Source organism: Pan troglodytes, chromosome 22 (genome assembly GCF_028858775.2).
Source record: "Pan troglodytes isolate AG18354 chromosome 22, NHGRI_mPanTro3-v2.0_pri, whole genome shotgun sequence".
Lineage (NCBI taxonomy): Eukaryota > Metazoa > Chordata > Mammalia > Primates > Hominidae > Pan > Pan troglodytes.
The window spans coordinates 26,943,120-26,964,841 of record NC_072420.2 but is presented as its reverse complement, the minus strand read 5'-3'; the positions used below and the strand labels follow the sequence as shown (position 1 = coordinate 26,964,841).

Below are 21,722 nucleotides of genomic sequence, written 5' to 3'. Positions count from 1 at the left end.
GTGACTTCTCATGAGATCTGGCTGTTTAAAAGTGTGTGGCACCATGCTCTCTCTTGTTCCCGGTCTGGTCATGTGACATCCCTACTCCCCCTTCACCTTCCATCATGATTGTAAGTTTCCTGAGGCCTCACCAGAAGCCAAGCAGATGCCAGCATCAGGCTTCCTGCAAAGCCTGAAGAATCATAAGCTGATTAAATCTCTCTCTCTTTTTTTTTGAGATGGAGTCTCATCCTGTGGCCCAGGCTGGAAGGCAGTGGCACTATCTCTGCTCCAAGGCTTAAGTGATTCTCCTGCCTCAGCCTCCTGAGTACCTAGGATTACAGGTGCGTGCCACCACACCCAGCTAATTTTTGTATTTTTAGTAGAGATGAGGTTTCACCACGTTGGCCAGGCTGGTCTCGAACTCCTGACCTAAGGTTATCTGTCCACCTCAGCTTCCCAAAGTGCTGGGATTACAGGTGTGAGCCATTGCACCCAGCCTCTTTTCTTTATAAACTACCTAGTCTCAGATATTTCTTTTTGGCAATGCAAGAATGGCCTAATACACCAAGATTTGTGTTTTCACCATTTTTTTTCTGTTTATAACCATGTTATTTTACTGTTTATCTGAGAAAAGAACCTGGCCTGTTAGTATTTTTTATTGACTGACAAACTCACCAGAATAAAGTGGGTATTAGGACCCTTGGTTCTGCAAGATTTTGGTAACAGAATCTGTTTTCACTAATTGTTGGGAAACAGAAATGATATTCCTTTTAGACCTAGCTCCCTAAACCTTTTCCTCGTTTTGCTTTTTGGTACAATAATGAGGGCTGGCAGGGCTACTTGACACCATTAGCAGTAGACAAATTTTTCAATAAGGACTAACAGAGAAAAACTATGGAAATTCTGATTTATTGTTTGGCCGAGAGAGTTCTCTGTCTCCTTGTGCCCTTGCTCTCCATGTATACTTTATGAGACATTTCAGCAAAGGCATCTCTCAAAATTAATCCCATAGCTGTCTCCTTCAATTCTCCTCCTTGAAACTCTTCACCAATCTTCATAGGGCCTTGGCCACTTCTTGAGGGCCCTCCCACCAGATGATTAAAGGCAATACAGTGAACGAAAGTCTTATTCCGAGACTTGTCTTTGTAAACTTAGTGATCCTTCTTCCTTTTCACTTACGAAAATGTAAAGAGAAGCAGTCTCAAATGTGAATTGAATGCCGTCCCATTACTCCCCCAAACTGGGAAGAAGCTGGTCATATACGTGCACATTTATATAATAAATATTCAAAGACTCTAATCTGGTATCTTCCATATAACACACACTTTAACTCCTATTTTAAACTTTCAAAAGGCTTTTTATGGCATCTTATGCCCTACTTTAAAATGTCTGTCAGCCCAATATTTCTACTTTTTTTTTTATTAATTTATTTTCAAGGTCATGTGTGAAAACAACTTTCAGTGAAAAGAACCCATCTGCTTTGACAAAAATGTACACTATAAACCTTCACTTCTACAAGGGTCTAAAAAAATTCAAGGGTTTGATTTGAATGCTTCCAAACCACATTCCCTAAAGCATGCTTTGAGCAACACTAGGAGTTGGTGCAGCAAACAAAAACAAGGAATGGGGAGAGGTGCCAGGCAGGCGCGGTGGCTCATGCCTGTAATCCCAGCACTTTGGGTGACCCAGGCAGGTGGATCACTTGAGGTCAGGAGTTCGAGATCAGTCAACATGGTGAAACCCCGTCTCTTCTAAAATACAAAAATTAGCTAGGTGTGTGCGCACGTAATCCCAGCACTTTGTGAGGCTGAGGTGGGTGGATCACTTGAGGTCAGGAGTTCAAGACCAGCCTGGCCAACATGGTGAAACCCCATCTCTACTAAAAATACAAAAAAAAAAAATTAGCCGGGTATGGTGGCACACACCTGTAATCCCAGCCACTCAGGAGGCTGAGGCATGAGAATTGCTTGATCCCTGGAGGCAGAGGTTGCAGTGAGCAGAGATCATGCCTGGGGAAAAGAGAGAGACTATGTCTCAAAAAAAAAAAAAGAGAAAAAGAAAAAGAAAAAAGAAATAGGGAGAGGGAGTGATGCTACATACTGAAGCTACCTACCCTCTTTAAAATTCAAAATGCAGATTATCATCTTAAAGAATTGTATGCATTTTAAAGTGAAGGTATTTGTTTAATTTTGTTTAACCTCTTATTTCTCAAAGTTACTTGATTACAGAATTCTTTTCGGGTATGCATGCAATACCGAGCAACATATGACCGAGCTAGGGTTCCATGGTACACAGTTTGGAACTTGTGCTAGAAAATGTTACTCATTATTTTATAAGAAGTATTATTCCAAGGCATCTATGCATTGGAAAATAATCTTGATATGAAATATGACTCGATCCCTTCTCATATCATATTTACAGGGTATGGTGGTTAACTTTACGTGTCCACTTGTCTCTTAGCCCATCCTGGGTTAAGGGATGCCCAGACAGCTGGTAAAATATTATTTCTGGGCGAGTCTGTGAGAGTATTTCCGGAAGAGATTAGCATTTGAATCAATAGACTGGGTATCAAAAACCCATCCTCACTAATGTGAGTGGGCATCATTCAATTAACTGAGCATAGGAATCATAAAAGAGGTGGAGGAAGGCAAATTTGCTCTCTCTTCTGAAGCTGGGACATCCATCATCTGCTTCTGCCCTTGACTTCAGAGCTCCAGGTTCTTGAGCCTTCAATACCAGCAGCCACTCTTCAGCCCTTCAGCTTCACATGCAAGAATTACACTGGATTTCCTGGTTCTTCGGCTTGCAGGGGGCACATATTGGAACTTCTTGGCCTTTATAATCTCCTGAGCCAATTCCTATAAGAAGTGTCTTTATATATCTATATATATCCCATTGGTTCTGTTTGTTTGGAAAACCCTGATACACAGGGCTATCTATAGCTCACCCCCCAAGTACTAAGTCTCCAGATGATTATTAGGTTCTTATAAACACAAAATATATATGCTTATTTTGTAATATCAGGTTGTTAACTTCATCTGAGTAGTTTTCAGCACATATGATGGGGATAAGTCATCAGTTATGACAGACAACTTCCGGAGTTACATCACCAATGTTCATCTATCACTCACCTTTGCTTCAAACTTTATGCATCATATTCAAGTTAATTCCTATTGCATGTACTTCTGATTTCCACCTACAAAATGAACATTAAATTTATTATTTCCCTCATTAAAAAAAAAAGATTTCAGGCCAGGTGCAGTGGCTCATGCCTGCAATCACAGCACTTTGGGAGGCTGAGGCGGGTGGATCACTTGAGGCCAGGGGTTCAAGACCAGCCTAGGCAACATGATGATATCTCTACTAAAAATACAAAATACAAAAAAAAAAAAATTAGCCAGGCATATGTGTGCCTGCAATCCCACCCCTACTCAGGAGGCTGAGGCAGGAGGATAGCTTGAGTTCTGGAGGCAGAGGTTGCAGTGAGCCAAGATCACGCCACTGCACTCCAGCCTGGGCAAGACAGCAAGACTGAGACTCTGTCTCAAAAAAAAAAAAAAAAAAAGTTTTCAAATCACTTTTTCTCCTTTGCAGTTCAGCATTGTCACTAAAGGTGTCCAGGTTAGACAGAACTGGGTACAAACCCTCCTTTCTCTTCCCCTTACTCTTTCACCTCTTCATTTGTGACATGCAATGTTAACCCAATACAACTCATGAGTATTCAGAGATCCCGTCTGTATACGTCCTCAGCTTGACACACTGTAATCCTTAGGCATCCTTATTAGTAATAAGGTGTCCTTGTGTGATTTTTTCACAAACTTTTCACAGACCCTATCTATGGTCATTCCTGGAACCTCTGGCACATTCTTCTTCCTTCTCTTCCCAATCTCAACTTTTTCATCCTCTGAATCTCCCTATACTTTCCCTGTGGACAAGCCTCTAGAAATGTTAAAATGTCAGATCATGATTGGGAAATCTGTAGTGACTAGTTGCCCACTGCTGCCTATTCCATCTGACCTAAATTCCTCAGGTCTTCTGACATTAAGACCTCTTCCTGGCCGGGTGTGCTGGCTCATGCCTGTAATTCCAACACTTTAGGCAGCTGAGGCAGGCAGATCACTTGAGGTCAAGAGTTCAAGACCAGCCTGGCCAACATGGTGAAGCCCTGTCTCTACTAAAAAATACAAAAATTAGCCGGACCTGGTGGTGCGTGCCTGTAATCCCAGCTACTCGGGAGGCTGAGGCAGGAGAATCACTTGAACCCGGGGCAGCGGGGGAGGCTGCAGTGAGTGGAGATCAAACCACCGCACTCCAGCCCAGGTGACAGAGCGAGAGTCAGTCTCAAAAAAAAAAAAAAAAAAAAAAACACCTCTTCCTATAGCTAACTCCCACTTACCACCCCCATCATGAACACTCTTGATGTATTTACACGGTTTCTCCTTCGAACATCCTCCTTTTCTTCTTTCTTAATGGTTGTTATCAAATACCCTGATAAAAAACAAAAACAAAAAACCTCCTCTGAAGGTCCCTTATTCACCCTTCTAACGCTACAGGTCTGTAACTCTCATTTTCTTTTTAAAAAATTTTTATTTTTTAAATTTATTTATTTATTTTTTTCAGATGGAGTCTTGCTCTGTCGCCCAGGCTGGAGTGCAGTGACACGATCTCGGCTCACTGCAACCTCCACTTCCCAGGTTCAAGCAATTCTCCCGCCTCAGCCTCCTGAGTTGCTGGGATTACAGGTGCCTACCACCACACCTGACCTCAAGTAACCCACCCACCTCGACCTCCCAAAGTGCTGAGAATACAGGTGTGAGCCATCATGCCTGGCCAAAATTTTTAAATTTTAAAAAATATATTTTACTTTTTGTAGAGACAGGGTCTCATTTTGAGCCCAAACTGGTCTTGAACTCCTAGGCTCAAGTGATCCTCCTGCCTTGGCCTCCCAAAATGCTGGGATTATAGGCACAAGCCACGAGGCCTGATCCTTACTTTTCTTCTGATGAATTCACATATATGTGCACAAATACTTTATACTAAATCATATTTACTGATGTACTTTTTTCACTGTGCCTTTTCTTTTTCTTGCCCAGATATTTTTCTCATATAAACATTAGCTCCTTAATGGGAGCAAATGAACCAGTTTTTTTTAATTCCCACCAAAAGTGAGAATATAAAAATTTTTTATTGATCCACCAATACTGAACACTTTCATTTCTAATAGTTATATTTAACTGAATAAATTACACACGGGACAAAAATGTTATTTAAGGGATAAAGTTGGGTGTTTGCTCAGGGACAACATTGTATATTAAATGATTTGGTGCTTTTGTGAATTTATCATCCAAAAGACCATCGTGATGGCTAAATAACAGAAAGGAGAGCTTTATTGGCAATATCGGTTTGCAAACCCGGAAGACATAGTCTTTGGTGTATGCTGAATGTGGTCTCTCTTCAAAAGAGGGGAAGGACAGTTGGGTTTCATGCCTCACAGGGTCTGTTTCACACAGTGGAGTCATACATATTCAGCAGGTTTGGAGGAAAAGATATACATATTTATGAGGGGAACTGAGTGCATGTGCAATGGGTAAATATGTATGTGACATCCCATGTACACTTTGGGGCAGGGTTTTAGTGTTAAAATGAGGTAAAATTTGGCTCTTTACATCAAAAGGTGAACTACAGGACCCAAAGACAGTTTGTGCACAGCCTCTAATAAACTGGCTGAAACTGGCTTAAGGTCTGCAATTGCTTATCAGAAAAGAATGTTTGTAAGGCTGGTCCTCATTCCAATTAGAGTTGTAGTGGTCTGGGTTGTAAATCACAGGATGGGTCTGATAGTTCCTATTATTAGGGAGTTTAGAGCCATAGAAATTGAGAAATTGGTCATGCCAGCCAGTCCCCGAACCCTAACCCTGTAGGTAACTTTGTTTCCTTAACCTTACAGTCCATCTTAGGTGATAAAGGGGTGTCTGTTTTGGTATCTCACATCACAAATTGTTGGTTGGTTTGTGTGTTTGTTTCATCATTCAGGATGTTGTTTCTTTAGGGAATGTGAACCTGAATTCTCAAGGCTTGTTAGACTGTAATGTTCCCATTCATTTTAGGTTTAGCTCATGCTTCTCTAGCCACAGCCTTCACTTGGATTTTAAAAGTTGAATTACTCATCAAAGTCTCTAGGACACGAAAGACAATCCTTAGGTATGATTTGACCAGTAAAAAAGAGATCCAGCTGCCTTGAAGCATAAGATCCCCTCGGCTCCAATGTCTGTCACTAATATTCAGTGTGGCAAGGATCCCAGGCCACAGAGCTGTGGCTTCCTGCAGCTGCTCTGGGGAGTGACTCTCTTGGAGCATGTGATGTGGTCTTCCATTGTGCAGGACCAGCCCAGTGGCATCCTTTCAACACCTCTGGCAAGCAGCCTTTCCAAGCACGGTGCCGTCTGAAAACAGGAGGCATATCTTTCACATCCTAGGCACACGCCCTAGGGAGTGGTCAGGGTTTTGTCTAGTTCTCAGCAAACTAGCTACAGCTCCATCCCTTACTCCCACACTCAAGAGAGATACTAGAATACAACTGAGAGTAGCCTGATATGATGCTAACCTTGAGTTGCTTTTATTTAAATTAAAATAAATCAACCAGGCACAGTGGCTCATGCCTATAATCCCCGCATTTTAGGAGATCAAGGAGGGTGGATCACGAGCTCAGGAGTTTAAGACCAACCTGGATAACATGGCAAGACCCCATCTCTACAAAAAGTACACAAATTAGCTGGACATGGTAGTGCGCACCTGTAGCCCCAGCTACTCTGGAGGCTGAGGTGAAGGATCACTTGAGCCCAGGAGGTAGAGGTTGCAGTGAGCTGAGATTGTGCCACTGCTAATAATTAATTAAATAATTAATTAAATTAATAAATCATGCCACTTTATTAAATAAATAAAACAAGAGTAAATCACTCACAAATCTGGAGCTTTTATTAGCAAAACATTACTTAGGAAATCTAAATAAATAACACGGGGTTGACAGCCATTGTTCTAACTGGCAGCCCCTGGCAAGCTCAAAGCCAGGATTATGCTGGTCACTTAAGTGACAGCTATTGCGAATTGTTGTTCTCTCAAGAAAAAAGAACCGATTTCTATGGTAAACCAGGCACTGTGCTGGGTGCCTTTACAATTCATCACCACACCACCTAATGAAAGGAGCATTCTTCAGAAACTGTAGTGCTCAGGCTTTCTCAAGGCCTGAGTTCTTTTCCACCAGAGCATATTGTTGCCCTATTATCCAAAGTTCTCTAAGGAAGAGAACTGACGTAAGACCCATACGGCTCCATTAAATCTTCTGGCTACTTGATTGATTTTCATACTCCCTACCTCTGGGGTTGGTATGTACTATCTATTTCTTTCTCCTCTCGTTCTTCCTTTTTATTCCATCAAATACAGGAATATTCTTGTACATTAGTCCTTGCGGCAACCTTGGAATTACTACATTCCTCAAACAAGTTATGGAAGCCAGCTGCCAATATTGGTCCCTGGTTAAACAGTGAATTCTGTTGTTCCATAGAGTTACTACTGAAATACCTAAGCCATTTTGTAAAATATAATTTAGTTGATCTGAAGGCTGTCTCTAAAGCAGTTTTATGTAGTGATTACAGAGAAGGACTAATTTCAAGAGTATTTTATTGTTTAAAAAAATGTAAACATTTTATGGATGCATCAGTGAAGTAAAGACCAATAAATGAAGCAGTAATTTTAATAAAAGGGTAAGTAAAATGTCACATCCTCTGCCTATATTCAGGTCTGTTAGGTATGTGTAGTTAAATGTAGGTAAGTTAGTTGATAATTATTTATTTAAGCATTTCTTTATGTCTACTCATTAAAAAGAAAAAAAAGATGAAAAGAATGTTACTATGTGAAAAACTGCCCATCACTGGGGAAAAGAATTTTATTATGCAAAGCTTCAATGCTATTTACAGTTTAGACTTTTGTAGATACTGAAGGCTGACATTGAGATAAAGAAGTTAATCATGTCCTTCTGTCTTGGAGAAGGTAGAAAGAGAAGAGAATGAATACAATTCAGGATCTACTTCTGGTCTTTGATGAGGAGTTAGCACACGGTTCTGGGAGGAAAGACAGGTTAAGAGGCATGTGAAACTCTCAAATACGTCACTGCGTCTGCCAACGTACATGATACCCAGCAAGCTCACATCTTCATGGAAAGCATGGTAATTCCCAACACTACCGAAAGTCTGGAGTGGCTAAGTAATCCATATATTCAACCAGGAAGCAGCTAAAGAAATATTCTAATTACCTAGGAAGGTTTCTGATTTCAAAAGGACATGAATAAAAAGTAGAAGGAATCCACTCCCAAGGACGGACATCAGAGTAGCTTAAAATGTGAGAATAATTTTAGGGGAATTTTAGAGGTTTGGTTATAGACTTATGTTCCCCCAAAATTCATATGTTGAAGCCCTAACCCCCAGTACCTTAGAACATGACTGTATTTGGGTAGGGCCTTTGAAGAGCTAATTAAATTAAGGCCACTGCGGTGGGCCCTAATATAATCTGACTGGTATTTCTTGTAAGAGGAGGAAATTAGGACACACAGAAATACCAGAGGTACCTGTGCAGAGGAAAGAACGTGTGAGGACTTAGCAAGGGTGCAGCCATCTGCAAGCCAAGGAGACCTCTGAGGATTCCAATCCTATCTGCATCTTGATCTTAGACTTTTCTGGAACTGTGAGCAAATAAATTTCTTGGTTTAAGCCACCCAGTCTGTGATATTTTGTTATGGCAGCTCTAGTAAACTAATACAGATTTTAAATGTCATTAAATGTCAATGTTTAAGCTTTGACAAAATTTTCTAAAGGAAAGTATAAAAGGTCATTTTCTTTCTTTTCAGAGCCTGATGGGTAAGCCAGCTGCATGGGGATCATGATGCAATGCTGATGCAGGACAGACAGAAAGTAGATCTCTTCCATTTCTATTTTTTTTTTTCTGTTGAGTTGAATGATCTTCAAACTGAAAATGAAAGAAAGGTCACTGGAAATAAAGGCCAAAGATGAGTGACAGGATTATAGAATAAGTCTTAGCTGTTCTAAAGAAGGACGTATTATGTACCCCCACCCCCAAATTCATATGTTGAAGTCCTAACCCGACAGTGTCTCAAAATGTGACCATATTTGGAGGTAGGGTCAAAGATGTAATTAAGGTTAAATGAGGTCATTAGCATGGATCCTAACCCAATATCTGGTGTCCTTATAACAAGAGGAGATTAGGGCACAGTAAGACACGGAGGGAAGACCATGTGAGAATACAGGGAGAAGGTGGCTATCTGCAAGCCAAGGAGAGAGGCCTCAGAAGTAACCAACTCAGCCAACACCTCGATTTCAGACTTCCAGCCTCCTGAAATGTGAGGAAATACATTTCTGGTGTTTGATCCATCCAGTCTATGGTAAGTTATGGCAGCCCTGCAGGGTTCATCTGGCTCAGACTTAACGATTGCTTTTGGTGATATTTATGGGGCACAGATAACAGCCTAAACACAAGACGACAGAAACGCGGCCCAGCAGACTATGCATAAAATAGAAATGGGGTATCTGGACCAATTGGAGTCTGCAGTGGGATGCGGTTACTAAAACAGTCAAATGCAACATGAGGCTCCAGGCAGAGTAGTGGGCAACATCTCCCATGTTGCAGCAGTCAGAGCACACTTCGAGTACTGTAAAAAGACAAAGACAAGCCAGAACACATTTAGAGAATGGCCAAGATGTGGAAGGAACCAGAAACCATGCCATTATGCAACTGTTGAAGCAAGTGCCTGTTTTACCTTGTGAAGAGAAGACTCTAGAGGAAGAAGTAGCATGAAAACCGCTGGCAAATTTGTAAAGATCTGAAGTGTGGAAAAGAATTATTCTGCTTGGTCACTGGGGATACAAGGATATCTGAGTGGGAGTTTAAAGGCGGGGGATGTGAGCTTTAAATGGGATAAGAACATTCTAGTAACCAGAAATGCCCAAAGATAGAATGCACAGTCTGGAGAGCCAGTGAATATCTCACAAATGGAGACACTTGAAACTAGGATGGGGATGCTGTTGTAGGAATTCCAGCAGACAAGTGGTTGTTGGTTCCTTCCCCAACTTCGTAGGGTTATAACTAGGGATGTTCCTGCGTTTTCTGCTTGGAGGATCTGCAAGACACCTCAGGGCAGGAAATGGCATTAAATGCAGAAGAGAGCTAGTGGCTGAAAAGCAAAAAGCCATCAGGATCTCTGAGTAGTGAAGGAACCAGAGAACATGCAGGCAATGTCCATCATTCTGACGCAATCAGCAGCATAATCATCTTCCCCCAGGAACATCTTGACCAGGGAATGTGTCAGTGTGGTGAATTTCAACAGTGGAAAGAGAAACTGCTAAATCTAAGAACTTTAATTTTTATAGATTATGATCTCATCTCTACAATTTTGAATTTCATGCTCAATAAAAGTTCCTTACTCTCTTTTTTTTGTTTGTTTTTGAGACGGAGTCTCGCTCTGTCGCCCAGGCTGGAGTGCAGTGGCGCAATCTCGGCTCACTGCAAGCTCAGCCTCCCGGGTTCACGCCATTCTCCTGCCTCAGCCTCCCCAGTAGCTGGGACTACAGGCGCCCGCCACGACGCCCGGCTAATTTTTTGTATTTTTAGTAGAGACGGGGTTTCACCGTGTTAGCCAGGATGGTGTTGATCTCCTGACCTCGTGATCCGCCCGCCTCAGCCTCCCAAAGAAAAGTCTCTCACTCTTAAAGTTGCCTCCTCGTTCCCAGGGCTGGCTTCATGGGCATGCAACCCTGGAGAGTCTCACAGGCCCTGCGGTGGGAGGAGCCCCATGCTTGGTTTAACGCTCTGCCATTGCCATCTTAAAATTCTTAATTTAATTTTTTTTCTTTTTTTTTGAGGTGGAGTCTCGCTCTGTCGCCCAGGCTGGAGTGCAATGGCACAATCTTGGCTCACTGCAACCTCTGCCTCCCAGGTTCAAGCGATTCTCCTGCCTCAGCCTCTGGAGTAGCTGGGATTACAGGCATGAGTAACCACGCTCGGCTAATTTTTGCATTTTTAGTAGAGATGGGGGTTTCACCATGTTGGCCAGGCTGGTCTAGAACTCCTGACCTCAGGTGATCTGCCCACCTGGGCCTCCTAAAGTGCTGGGATTACAGGCATGAGCCACCAGGCCCGGCCTTAAAATTCTTAATAATGTAACAAAGGGTCTCACGTTTGCATTTTTGCAGTGGACTCTGCAAGATTTGTAGCTTTGGACCACGCTTCTCTTTGCATTCAGATACCTTCTTTTTTGCCTTATTTGCTCATGCAGACCGGGAACAAATACGGAATTGCGGTGGGTAAATGTGGTGCAGAAAGTGAACAACTGGGTTTGTCCTGTCACTTTAGGCTTTTCCCTGCTGTCCCAACTTCATGTCACTTACTTGCTGTTAGATTTGGGAGTTCATTAGCTTCATTTTCCTGATGTATAAATAGGAATAATAGTAACAGCCTCTTTGGCTTTTGTAGGAAGTAAATGACATGAAGCGTATAAACAAATACTGCATGACAAAAAATATTTGTCCTTATTTGTTGAGGACATCCAAAGGACATTCAGGGGTAAAAGTAATCCAAGAGTCAAGACTGAATGCCTAGTGCGGGAAAAGACACACAAGACAACATTTAGGGGAGCTGGTACAGAAATGACTTCCCAGGAAGGAAGTCTGTACCCCGCTGGCTGAGCCATCCTTCCCGGGCCTAGGCACCCTTGTCAGCGCAATGAGCAGGGGAGAGAAGGCAGGCTGCAGTGCAGCCCTCAGAAGGGCCAGAGCACTCCCTGGCTTCAGTCCTTCGCTCCAAGCCCTGTGTGGAGTGGGCTGTGGCTTGGTAACTAAATGCTACTTCAGGTCAAGAGCAGGGGATACATCTGGGCAGTTCTAGAGCATTCTAAACTATCTGGACACTAACTGGACAGTGGACGGTTCGTGTTTAATCCAGGAGAAAGTGGCATGGCAGAAGGTTCATTTCTATAATTCAGGACAGACACAATGAAGAACAAGGGCAGCGTTTGAGGTCAGAAGTCCTCATTTACGGGGGTCGAATACGAATGATCTCTCCTAATTTTTCCTTCTTCCCCAACTCAGACGGATGTTACATCCCTGCTTAACAACAAAAAAAGACCCCCCGCCCCGCAAAATCCACACTGACCACCCCCTTTAACAAAACAAAACCAAAAACAAACAAAAATATAAGAAAGAAACAAAACCCAAGCCCAGAACCCTGCTTTCAAGAAGAAGTAAATGGGTTGCCCGCTTCTTTGCCAGGTCCTGCGCCTTGCTCCTTTGGTTCGTTCTAAAGATAGAAATTCCAGGTTGCTCGTGGCTGCTTTTGACGTTGGGGGTTAAAAAATGAGGTTTTGCTGTCTCAACAAGCAAAGAAAATCCTATTTCCTTTAAGCTTCACTCGTTCTCATTCTCTTCCAGAAACGCCTGCCCCACCTCTCCAAACCGAGAGAAAAAACGAAATGCGGATAAAAACGCACCCTAGCAGCAGTCCTTTATACGACACCCCCGGGAGGCCTGCGGGGTCGGATGATTCAAGCTCACGGGGACGAGCAGGAGCGCTCTCGACTTTTCTAGAGCCTCGGCGTCCTAGGACTCACCTTTCCCTGATCCTGCACCGTCCCTCTCCTGGCCCCAGACTCTCCCTCCCACTGTTCACGAAGCCCAGGTGGGCCGTCGGCCGGGGAGCGGAGGGGGCGCGTGGGGTGCAGGCGGCGCCAAGGGCGCTGCACCTGTGGGCGCGGGGCGCGAGGGCCCCTCCCGGCGCGAGCGGGCGCAGTTCCCCGGCGGCGCCGCTAGGGGTCTCTCTCGGGTGCCGAGCGGGGTGGGCCGGATCAGCTGACTCGCCTGGCTCTGAGCCCCGCCGCCGCGCTCCGGCTCCGTCAGTTTCCTCGGCAGCGGTAGGCGAGAGCACCCGGAGCAGCGTGCGCGGGGGCCCCGGGAGACGGCGGCGGTGGCGGCGCGGGCAGAGCAAGGACGCGGCGGATCCCACTCGCACAGCAGCGCACTCGGTGCCCCGCGCAGGGTCGCGATGCTGCCCGGTTTGGCGCTGCTCCTGCTGGCCGCCTGGACGGCTCGGGCGCTGGAGGTGGGTGCCGCGCCTCGGAAGGCGGGGGGAGGCTGCACGGTGGGGACGCGATACCCCCCAAGACCTTAACCCAAGTCTTTAATGCAGAGAAGCCGGGGGTCCGTCAAGGGGACCCCTCTCCTCTCCGCCCCCGCTTGCGGACGTCCCGCGCATCCCCGCTTTCGGCCCAGCCCTGCCCCAGGGAGTCGCGCTCCGGCCCGCGGAGAGGGAGCGGGCGAGGCGCTGGTCTCCCTGGTTCAGCGCCAGCCCGGGGCGAGAAGGGTAGGGGGCGACCCTGAGCCCAGACCCCGACTTAGTCCCTGCCTTGGAAGCGGGGGTCGGGGGAGGCGAGAGATATTCAGACGGGGGGGAAGGGGGAAGGAGCACGTGGGGAAAACCGAAAACGCAGCGTCCCTGAAGCCAGTCCTCCGCTCTTGAATCGTTGCCCTTTCCTTTCTCTTGGGCCCTGGGGAGGAGGAGGAGTCGGGACAGCCCAGGAAGCTAGGAGCCCCTCGCTTTTCCCTGCGTTCTCCGCCTCGTTTCACCTTCCTCTCTCACCCCCATCCCCCTTCCTTGCTCCAACCTCCTTTCGCGGCTGCTGGCGGCGGCTGCCTGGGTGCGACCCTAGCCCGAGCCGGCGTCGGGGTCGCGCACCGCCTTCCACAAGCAAACTTTGTGCATTTCCGCGTCTCCCTTTTGTGTAACTTGCGAGAAATGGGAGGGGTCGGAGACCCATAGCCACCCCGCGCCTTCCCCAAGTCTGGACGTCCCGGGAGTTCGCTCGCACCCTAAGCTTCTGTCTGAGAGGCAGAAGGTCCGCGGGAACAAAAGCCGCGACACCCCGCCCTCGCCGTGGGCCGAGCCGCGTTAGTCTCAGTGCGCCACCGAGGCTCCCGCCCGGCTCCCTTCCCGGCGCGGCGCGTCCGCCTGGGAGGGGGCAGAGACGCTGCCGGGGCCTCTGGCGGAGCCTCGGGGCTCCTCTGCTTCCCACCCTCGGATCACCTCCGAGGCTTAATTCTGTGCCGGGCTGTAAAGTCCTTGGCGGGGAGGAAATGAGGCGGAGAGTGGGATGTGCGTCTGGAAAGGGCAGTGGCGGATGGTGGGGAGGCACGGGCTCTGTCCTGTGCATCCAAGGAGGCGTTTGTCTGATTAAGGCGCGGCCTCTTCCCTGGCAGCTCTGGGGACTCTGGTTTAGTTCCCCTGGGGGCACAGGATGCTGGGGAGGGTCCGAAGGGTCTTTTTTTTAGGGTGCAGATAAAAGGATCGAATTGAGTGAAGATTAAGACGGAGAAGATGGCGCCTCTGCAGTGCAGCAAAGAAAAGCTGTGTGGAGGCTGCAGCCTAGTGAAATCCACCCACCACTAGGTGTATAACAAGTCTTCCCCATTCATCCAACTCTCGAACATTCAGCTAACGCCCGTGCACAATGACTGTTTTTCTTTACATCTGAAGATGCTTAGAAGTTGTTTGCATGACAGTTGGGCCAGAGGAGGCTGTATTTCACTTCGGTTGGGCTCCTGTTTGGCATCTTAACATTTGCAACCTTCCTTCCCCGTTTTTCCCCTCTTTTCCCCCAGCCTCCTAGTAATTTTCCAAAAGAAAAAAAGCAATTTCCGGACAGATGTTTTCCTGTAATTCCACTGAGGCTGTACAGACTATCACACCATTAGTTTTTTAGTTTCTAATTTGCAAGGTCATTGAACTTTTTTCTCTTCTGATTTTTACCCACAAGTGGCTCAGGAATCACCTTAGGGCTAGTTAAGACAGGTTGTTTTAAGAGTTAAAGAATTTCGTTTTCCATGTTTTAAAAAAATGCACTTAACTAAGAGAATTCTGATTTCTCTCATGACTTACTTACATTTATTTGTAGAATTATTCCAGTTTTCCCGAATGGTCTTACTACAGATTAAAAACCATACGTTTAAGGAATTAAAAGCATATGATAACCGTATTTTTGAAGCTTTTGTCAAAACTTAAATAGTAACTTTGTTGAGCAATATTTCTTTCTGTATAAAAAGAGGAAGCATGTAGGCAGATTCGAATTTAGTTTTTGGTCTGTTTAATTGCATTAATTTGCTCTTTCTGCCATCTTTTGGGACCTTTTCAGTAGCTATTGTTAACTCCTTTAAAGGGTGGAGGTGAGATTCACATTATGCCATTTTGCGAAGTGTTGGTAGAAGGGTAGGTAATTCAGTCTACTGAGGTTTGAGGGTGGTTTATCTGGTTCTCTCTGTGTCCACTGAAAAGATGTAATTACGAGTTGACTGTCTTTTATAGAGCTTAGAAAATAGGTCTGCTGCAGGTGGCTGTAGAAAAGAAATGAATAAGGGCAATGATAGTGGGGCCTTGGCTATCGGGGGAAACATGGTTATTATCTGGGTTGATGATTTTGGCTGGTATGTTGATAGAGGTGTGAGTTTAACAAACCCTAATCTATATGATGTTTCACTACCCTAATATTTATTTATTTATTTGTTTTTAAATCTAGCTTCCTCTTAAGTTTTATTTCCCTCTGTTGAGGGTTTAACCTAGTCACAATCATCTTACCTTTGTGGTAGTGCTAATTTATAGTTTATGGAAACCTGCTGCTACTGACTAGTACCTCCCTAAAGGTAGAAGCCGACACACAGAATAGTAAAGCTCAGGTTTGATGGTGATCTGTAAGGAGTCATGGTTCTTGCTAATCGATGAGAAACCATGATAACTGGCAGACTGCAGAAGCTTTTCTCTTGTCACCGTAACCAGCAGAGGCTCCTGAACGACATTTGCAAGGCTATTAGTACTGCGAAGAAGTTACTAGATGGAATAATACTGGTCCTGACTGAGGAAATGAAAAGGAACATGCAAGTTCACGAGGTTAAATGAGGAATGGCTGATTCAAAAAAATTAAAAAGAAATAACGTGATCAACAATATTGGTTTGAAGGAATGGGAGAGGTTATCTTTATGTTAAGTCTTGTTGCTAGAAGATCTCTATTTTATGTTACTGCTTTTTGCATACTAGAGTCTTCTACAGATATTTGTATGAATGTTGTCAGTCATTCTGGAAATAAGCATAGCTATTACTTGCATTTCACGTGGCCACTAAACTATCAGTGAGAAGTGCATTAAATTCAGTAGAAATGTACATTGTTTCTGCAAATTGTATTACCTTGAGAATCTTACAAAGCATCTTTCATTAATACATTTCTTTTAAAATCTCTATCAATTACAAATGTAAAGATAAACCTGTACAGATGCATTTTAAATTTAAAGCTTCCAGAATGTAAGGTTTAGTTTGACTGCATACCTCATTACCTCCCCTTCCCTCCTCCCTCCCCTTACTCCCAGGAAGTTTGCAGGGTAAATAAAACATGCACATGATAATAAAACAAAGTGGAATGTACTAAAATACCAAAAGGAAAATACAGATTAGGTATACTGAGTAAATATGTTACAGAGAAAACTTCCTGTATTTAAAAAGTAAGGAACAATGGGATGAGATAATAGATAATCCTGGAGCATTTCCTGGTAGTAAATTTCCAGCCAGGTTTATATCCCAGGTCTGGGGATTGGAGGTTAAGTTTCTGCATATACAATATTTGTTTACATTCCTCTCTGCCTCTACCAGACAGACACACACACACACACACACACACACACCCACACCCACACACCTCTGTCTCTCTCTCTCTCTCTTTCTCTCTCTCTCACTTGAGTGACAGATGCTGGTGCAGGGTATTCTCAACAGGAGTAGGGAATTCGAAATAAGGAGTTGAGAGGTCAAAGGTAAGGGGCTGAATGCAGGACCAGAGAGCTTCAGTAGCATCTTGATGGGCAGAGTATGAGATGAACAGAGTGATTCTCTGAGTGGCAACGAGGAGGATAGGGAAAAATCACATTTTCTATTTGTGTTTTGTTTTTGTCTGGTGGTTTTCAACCTCTCTCTGTTTCACTTGACTATGCTTGATTATGAAATCTTTTTTTTTTTCTTTTTTTAATTTAAAGATCTCAACTGGCTTTGTTGTGATTCTACATTCAGGCAACACTATTCTGTAAAATAGTATAAATGTTCCGATGAGTTGAACAGAGGAGATTGGCTTTGTAGACAGAAAAGGGCTGAAGAAAACAGAAACAAAAAAATCTTTTCCTTTTCATAGTGAGAGCTCAGATGCAAATGTATGGAGTGGGGATGGATGGGAAATGCTGTCTTTTGCAAACCCTTGGAAACGTTGTCACCCTGTGGGTCTCACAGCCAGTGTACAGATACACCCTCATCTGTACACAGAAGACAGAAGGTGGCAGGGGAAGGAATGAGCACACCCCAGAATGAGCAGCAAGTTTAATCAATAAAATATGTATTTCTTTTTTTATTGTTGTATAAGAAGAAAAGCAGACAGAACTCAAACCCTGAAGCTGATTTTGCAAGTGAAAAGCTTAGTAAAGGGGGAAATGTTATGTAACTATTTTTTCAGTTTAGTGTGGATGGCTTAAGAAATAATCATTACTGTGAGGACATTAGTATTTTTCTTGGAAAAAAAAGTTTGGCAAATTTTCCTCTTTAGATTAATCTTGGTTATAGATTATTATTATGCTTGAGTGGTACCTCTACAGAAGTAGAAATCTAGCAAAAACTGGAGTACAATGATTGCTCTAGGAATAAATTCACATATTTAAATTTAAAAGCCTGGATATGTTCATCAATTAATAGCTTTATGAAACAGGGATGCTTAGTAGATTAGCTAGCTGAGTATTCAAAGAGGGCCACAGAAGTCTCAGGTTCACATGTATTAAATCTGCTGAAATAGAAACCTAAGAGATCATTTTATTTAGGTTTATTTTGTGTGGCTACATGTTGAAGAAACATGCAATAGAGATTTAGCTTGAACCTTGCGAGACTCACAGTATCTTACGAAAGAAGATAGTTAAAATGGGGAAGACGAGAGGTATTTAAAAATGTCACCTCTGTAGAAAGAACCAGAGTTGTTCTCAATTTATAATGTTGAATTTGATGCCAGGCGTGATGTTAGGCCAATAACACTGAGTCATTGAGTGTTTCTCAGGTATGTAGAGAAGGCAGCATTGCACACTAATCAGGAGAGTTTAGCCCAGGGCAGGAATACATGGGCATAAATTCTGTCTTTGCCTCTTTTGAGCTAGTGACCATGGGCAAGCTTCTGTGCCTCAGTTTTTTCCTTTGTAAAATGGGATGAGTACTTCTAGTTATTGAGGATCGAATTAATATCTATGTTAAATGCTTGAAACAGTGTGTGAGTTAATATATATGTAACCTGATGGCATAGCATAAGCACTATGTGTTAGTTGCTGCTATGTATGGTGATGATGTTGATGTACAATGGGTATATGTAAGTTTCCTGCATAGTTGAAAGTTAAAAATCTAGATGATGTTTCACTTATTGACAAATTACTTATTGGCCAATTAAGACTATTGCAGGAAATTGACAGATTGTTGTCTATGAGTTTGATCTAAATTTAAAAAGCACATGGTATCTCAGATACAATTTTTAGAATACATGTTATAAAATTTCATTTATTAAATATGTATTGTGTATTTCAATTGGTTTTTTGAAAAATGAAAATAATTCATGCTCATTGAAAAATTTAAAACAGTACAGAAATGTGCAAAAAGCATAAGCATTTTTTACACAAATGGGAAATACCTAGTTTTTTTTTTTTCTTTTTTTCCACATAACATGGATGTAGACTTTTTTTTTTTTTTTTTTTGAGACAGAATCTCCCTCTGTCACCCAGGCTGGAGTGCAGTGGCGCGATCTCGGCTCACTGCAACCTCCGCCTCCTGGGTTCAAGCGATTCTCCTGCCTCAGCCTCCTGAGTAGCTGGGACTATGGGCACTCGCCACCATGCCCAGCTAATTTTTGTATTTTTTAAGTAGAGATGGGGTTTCACCATGTTGGCCAGGCTGGTCTGAAACTCCTGACCTCAAGTGATCTGCCCACCTCGGCCTCCCAGAGACCTATTTTTTAATGTTGTACACACTGGCAGCTTGCCACAGATGTCTAATATTGAGCAAGTTTATACACTGGCTTGATTATTAACTATTAGTTGGCTATCAGCTATGTGCAAGGAACTGTGAACAAACTTGGTTTAGTTTTCAGTAGAATCTTTGCTAGCAAAACGAATAAACAGGCTTTGCCAATCTGGGTAGAAATGGAAGATTTCAAATGCCAGCAAAAGAATTTTGGTCCTAATATGGAAGCTTGAAGTTATGTTCACCCAAGGACAGGGAAACCAAAAAGCAGATAGCTTGAGAATGCGGCATTTCTCTAGGAAATCAGTTTCAAAATAAAATGAATTTTTTGTTTTGTTTTGTTTTTGAGACGGAGTCTCGCCCTGTCGCCCAAGCTGGAATGCAGTGGTGTGATCTCAGCTCACTGCAATCTCCGCCTCTCAGGTTCAAGCGATTCTCCTGCCTCAGCCTCCCGAGTAGCTGGGATTACAGGCGTGTGCCACTACGCCCAGCTAATTTTTGTATTTTTAGTAGAGACGGGGTTTCACTATGTTGGTCAGGCTGGTCTCAAACTCTTGACCTCGTGATCCGCCTGCCTCGGCCTCCCAAAGTGCTGCGATTACAGGCGTGAGCCACCGTGCCCAGCTGCAGTAAAGTGAATTTGTGTAACCAGCCATGTTATGGCTGTTACATCTTTAAAACTTTATAGTGATCTGCTGTTTAATTGAAATTATATATATTTTTAAAAAATCAGCATATGTTGCTCAAAAATAAAAGGTTTTTAGCTTCAAAAGCAGGCCAAGGATATTTAAAAGCCTTGAGTGTATGAAACTGGTGATACTGTGGTTAAATGATGATGAACATAGGGAAAAATCAAGAAGCAGAGTCCCAAAGAATTCACATGGGTTTTTGTTAACCAGCTCATGTAATTATAATTGTCCTGTCCAACTAAAGACAAGAAGACAAGAAGTGGGTTCACATATGAGGATGTGTAATGACAGAAGCTATATTTGTGATAAACATCCTGATTACAGTAGATACAGTAAGGAGTGATTAAGATGGTTCCAGAAGCAGGAGTGGAGGGTTCATGAGCAAGGATGAGGAATAAATAGGACAAACATTTTGGAAAAGGGAAAAGATGAATAAGCCTGTTTTGTAAATTAATGGATCCTGATGAATGAAGTGCAGTGATTCCTTAAGGTCTTATTAATGATGGACCCAAAACAGTGTTTGAATCTCTTAATTTCCAGATGGTTCCTCTCTTTTTTTCTTCACAAAGTCAGAAGGTTTTCTTATGAGAAATTTGATTCAACAAGAATAATTGTCACTTCTTTTGTTTTTTGGTGAATTTTTTTTTTTTTTTTTTTGAGACTGAGTTTCACTGTGTCACCCAGGCTGGAGTGCAGTGGCGTGTCTTGGCTTACTGCAACCTCTGCCTCCCAGGTTCAAGCAATTCTCATGCCTCAGCCTCCTGAATAGCTGGGTTTACAGGCATGTGCCACCACGCCTGGCTAATTTTTGTTTTTTTTTTTTTTTTTTAGTAGAGACAGGGTTTCACTACATTGGCCAGGGTGGTCTCGAACTCCTGACTTCAAGTGATCCACCCACCTAGGCCTCCCAAAGTGCTGGGATAACAGGTGTGAGCCACTGCACCTGGCCAATTTTTTGGTGATTTTGATAGGAATTTTTTTTTTTTGCCTGATTCTTTTTTTGAGAGAATCTAATAATTTGTCTCTTATTTAATAATTTGGCTTTCATTAGCTTCCAGAAAGCCACATACTGTCTTCATTGAAAAATGTAAGGCATCCTAGATGATACAGACTGATAAATTACTTTTCAGCCATAAAGGATACTTATGAGAATAAGAGATCTGTTGCATAAAGAAAAGTCATTTGTATTAAGTGAAGAAATGCATTATTACTCTTGCTGCTTTGCTAAATTTCAAACATTGAATAACTAATATATTTTGACCCCCTGGAGATATTTTACAGGAAGAAAAATGAGAGGTTTAATCCTACTGTTGAGATAGACTTAACGTGTTTTAGACCTGCCCCTCATCCCAAGTTACTACAAACTCATTTGTTTAGTTTTTCCTTGTCTATGTGCTTGTTATTTCACAGTAAAATTAGTGAGGCAACATAAATTTTATTTTTAAGAGAAAGTAAAGAAAATGGCTTTATCCATTAAAGGTTTATTCATCTTAAAAAAGGACTTGTTATATCTACTCCTACTATTGGATGAATTTTCAAAAGCATATTGATACTGTGTTTGGTTTTGTTTGTTTTTGGGACAAGTCCTCACTCTGTCACCCAGGCTGAAGTGCAGTGGTGTGATCTGTAGCCGTGGCCTCCTGGGCTGAAGCCATCTTCCTGCCCCAGCCTCCAGAGTAGCAGGGACTATAGGCATGTGCCACCACATCTGACTAATTTCTTAAATGTTTTGTAGAGATGGGGTCCCCACTATGTTGCCCAGGCTGATCTTGAACTCCTGGGCTCAAGCGATCCTCCTGCCTCGACCTTCCAAAGTGCTAGATTACAGGTGTGAGCTATTGTGCCTGGCCAACGTTGTTTTTATAAATATCATTACTCAGTTATTTTGTTTATAATTGAATTGATAGGCTTATAGAATAAAGATGG

The 21,722-nt window shown here is 43.1% G+C and overlaps 1 protein-coding gene and 1 long non-coding RNA gene across 7 annotated transcripts in view; one reads left to right on the top strand and one right to left on the bottom strand.

Annotated features, from left to right (window-relative positions):
• LOC134809245 (uncharacterized) overlaps positions 1–12,725 on the bottom strand; it is a 47,091-nt gene extending 34,366 nt beyond the window's left edge. Inside the window, exon 1 of the long non-coding RNA XR_010154489.1 lies at positions 12,653–12,725. This is a non-coding gene — a long non-coding RNA (uncharacterized LOC134809245). The remainder of the gene's footprint in view (positions 1–12,652) is intronic.
• Positions 12,726–12,851: 126 nt separating this feature from the next.
• Positions 12,852–21,722, top strand: part of APP (amyloid beta precursor protein) — a 284,812-nt gene continuing 275,941 nt past the window's right edge. For 3 of the 6 annotated variants that reach the window (XM_009453143.5, XM_009452222.5, XM_009451357.5), the window contains exon 1: positions 12,867–13,140. In XM_009453143.5, the coding sequence (XP_009451418.1) occupies positions 13,084–13,140 (57 nt within the window). In that variant the 5' untranslated portion in view covers positions 12,867–13,083. Of the gene's footprint in view, positions 13,141–21,722 lie in introns of all 6 variants that reach the window. The other 3 variants (XM_009451769.5, XM_009452766.5, NM_001013018.1) reach the window with 3 other exon arrangements.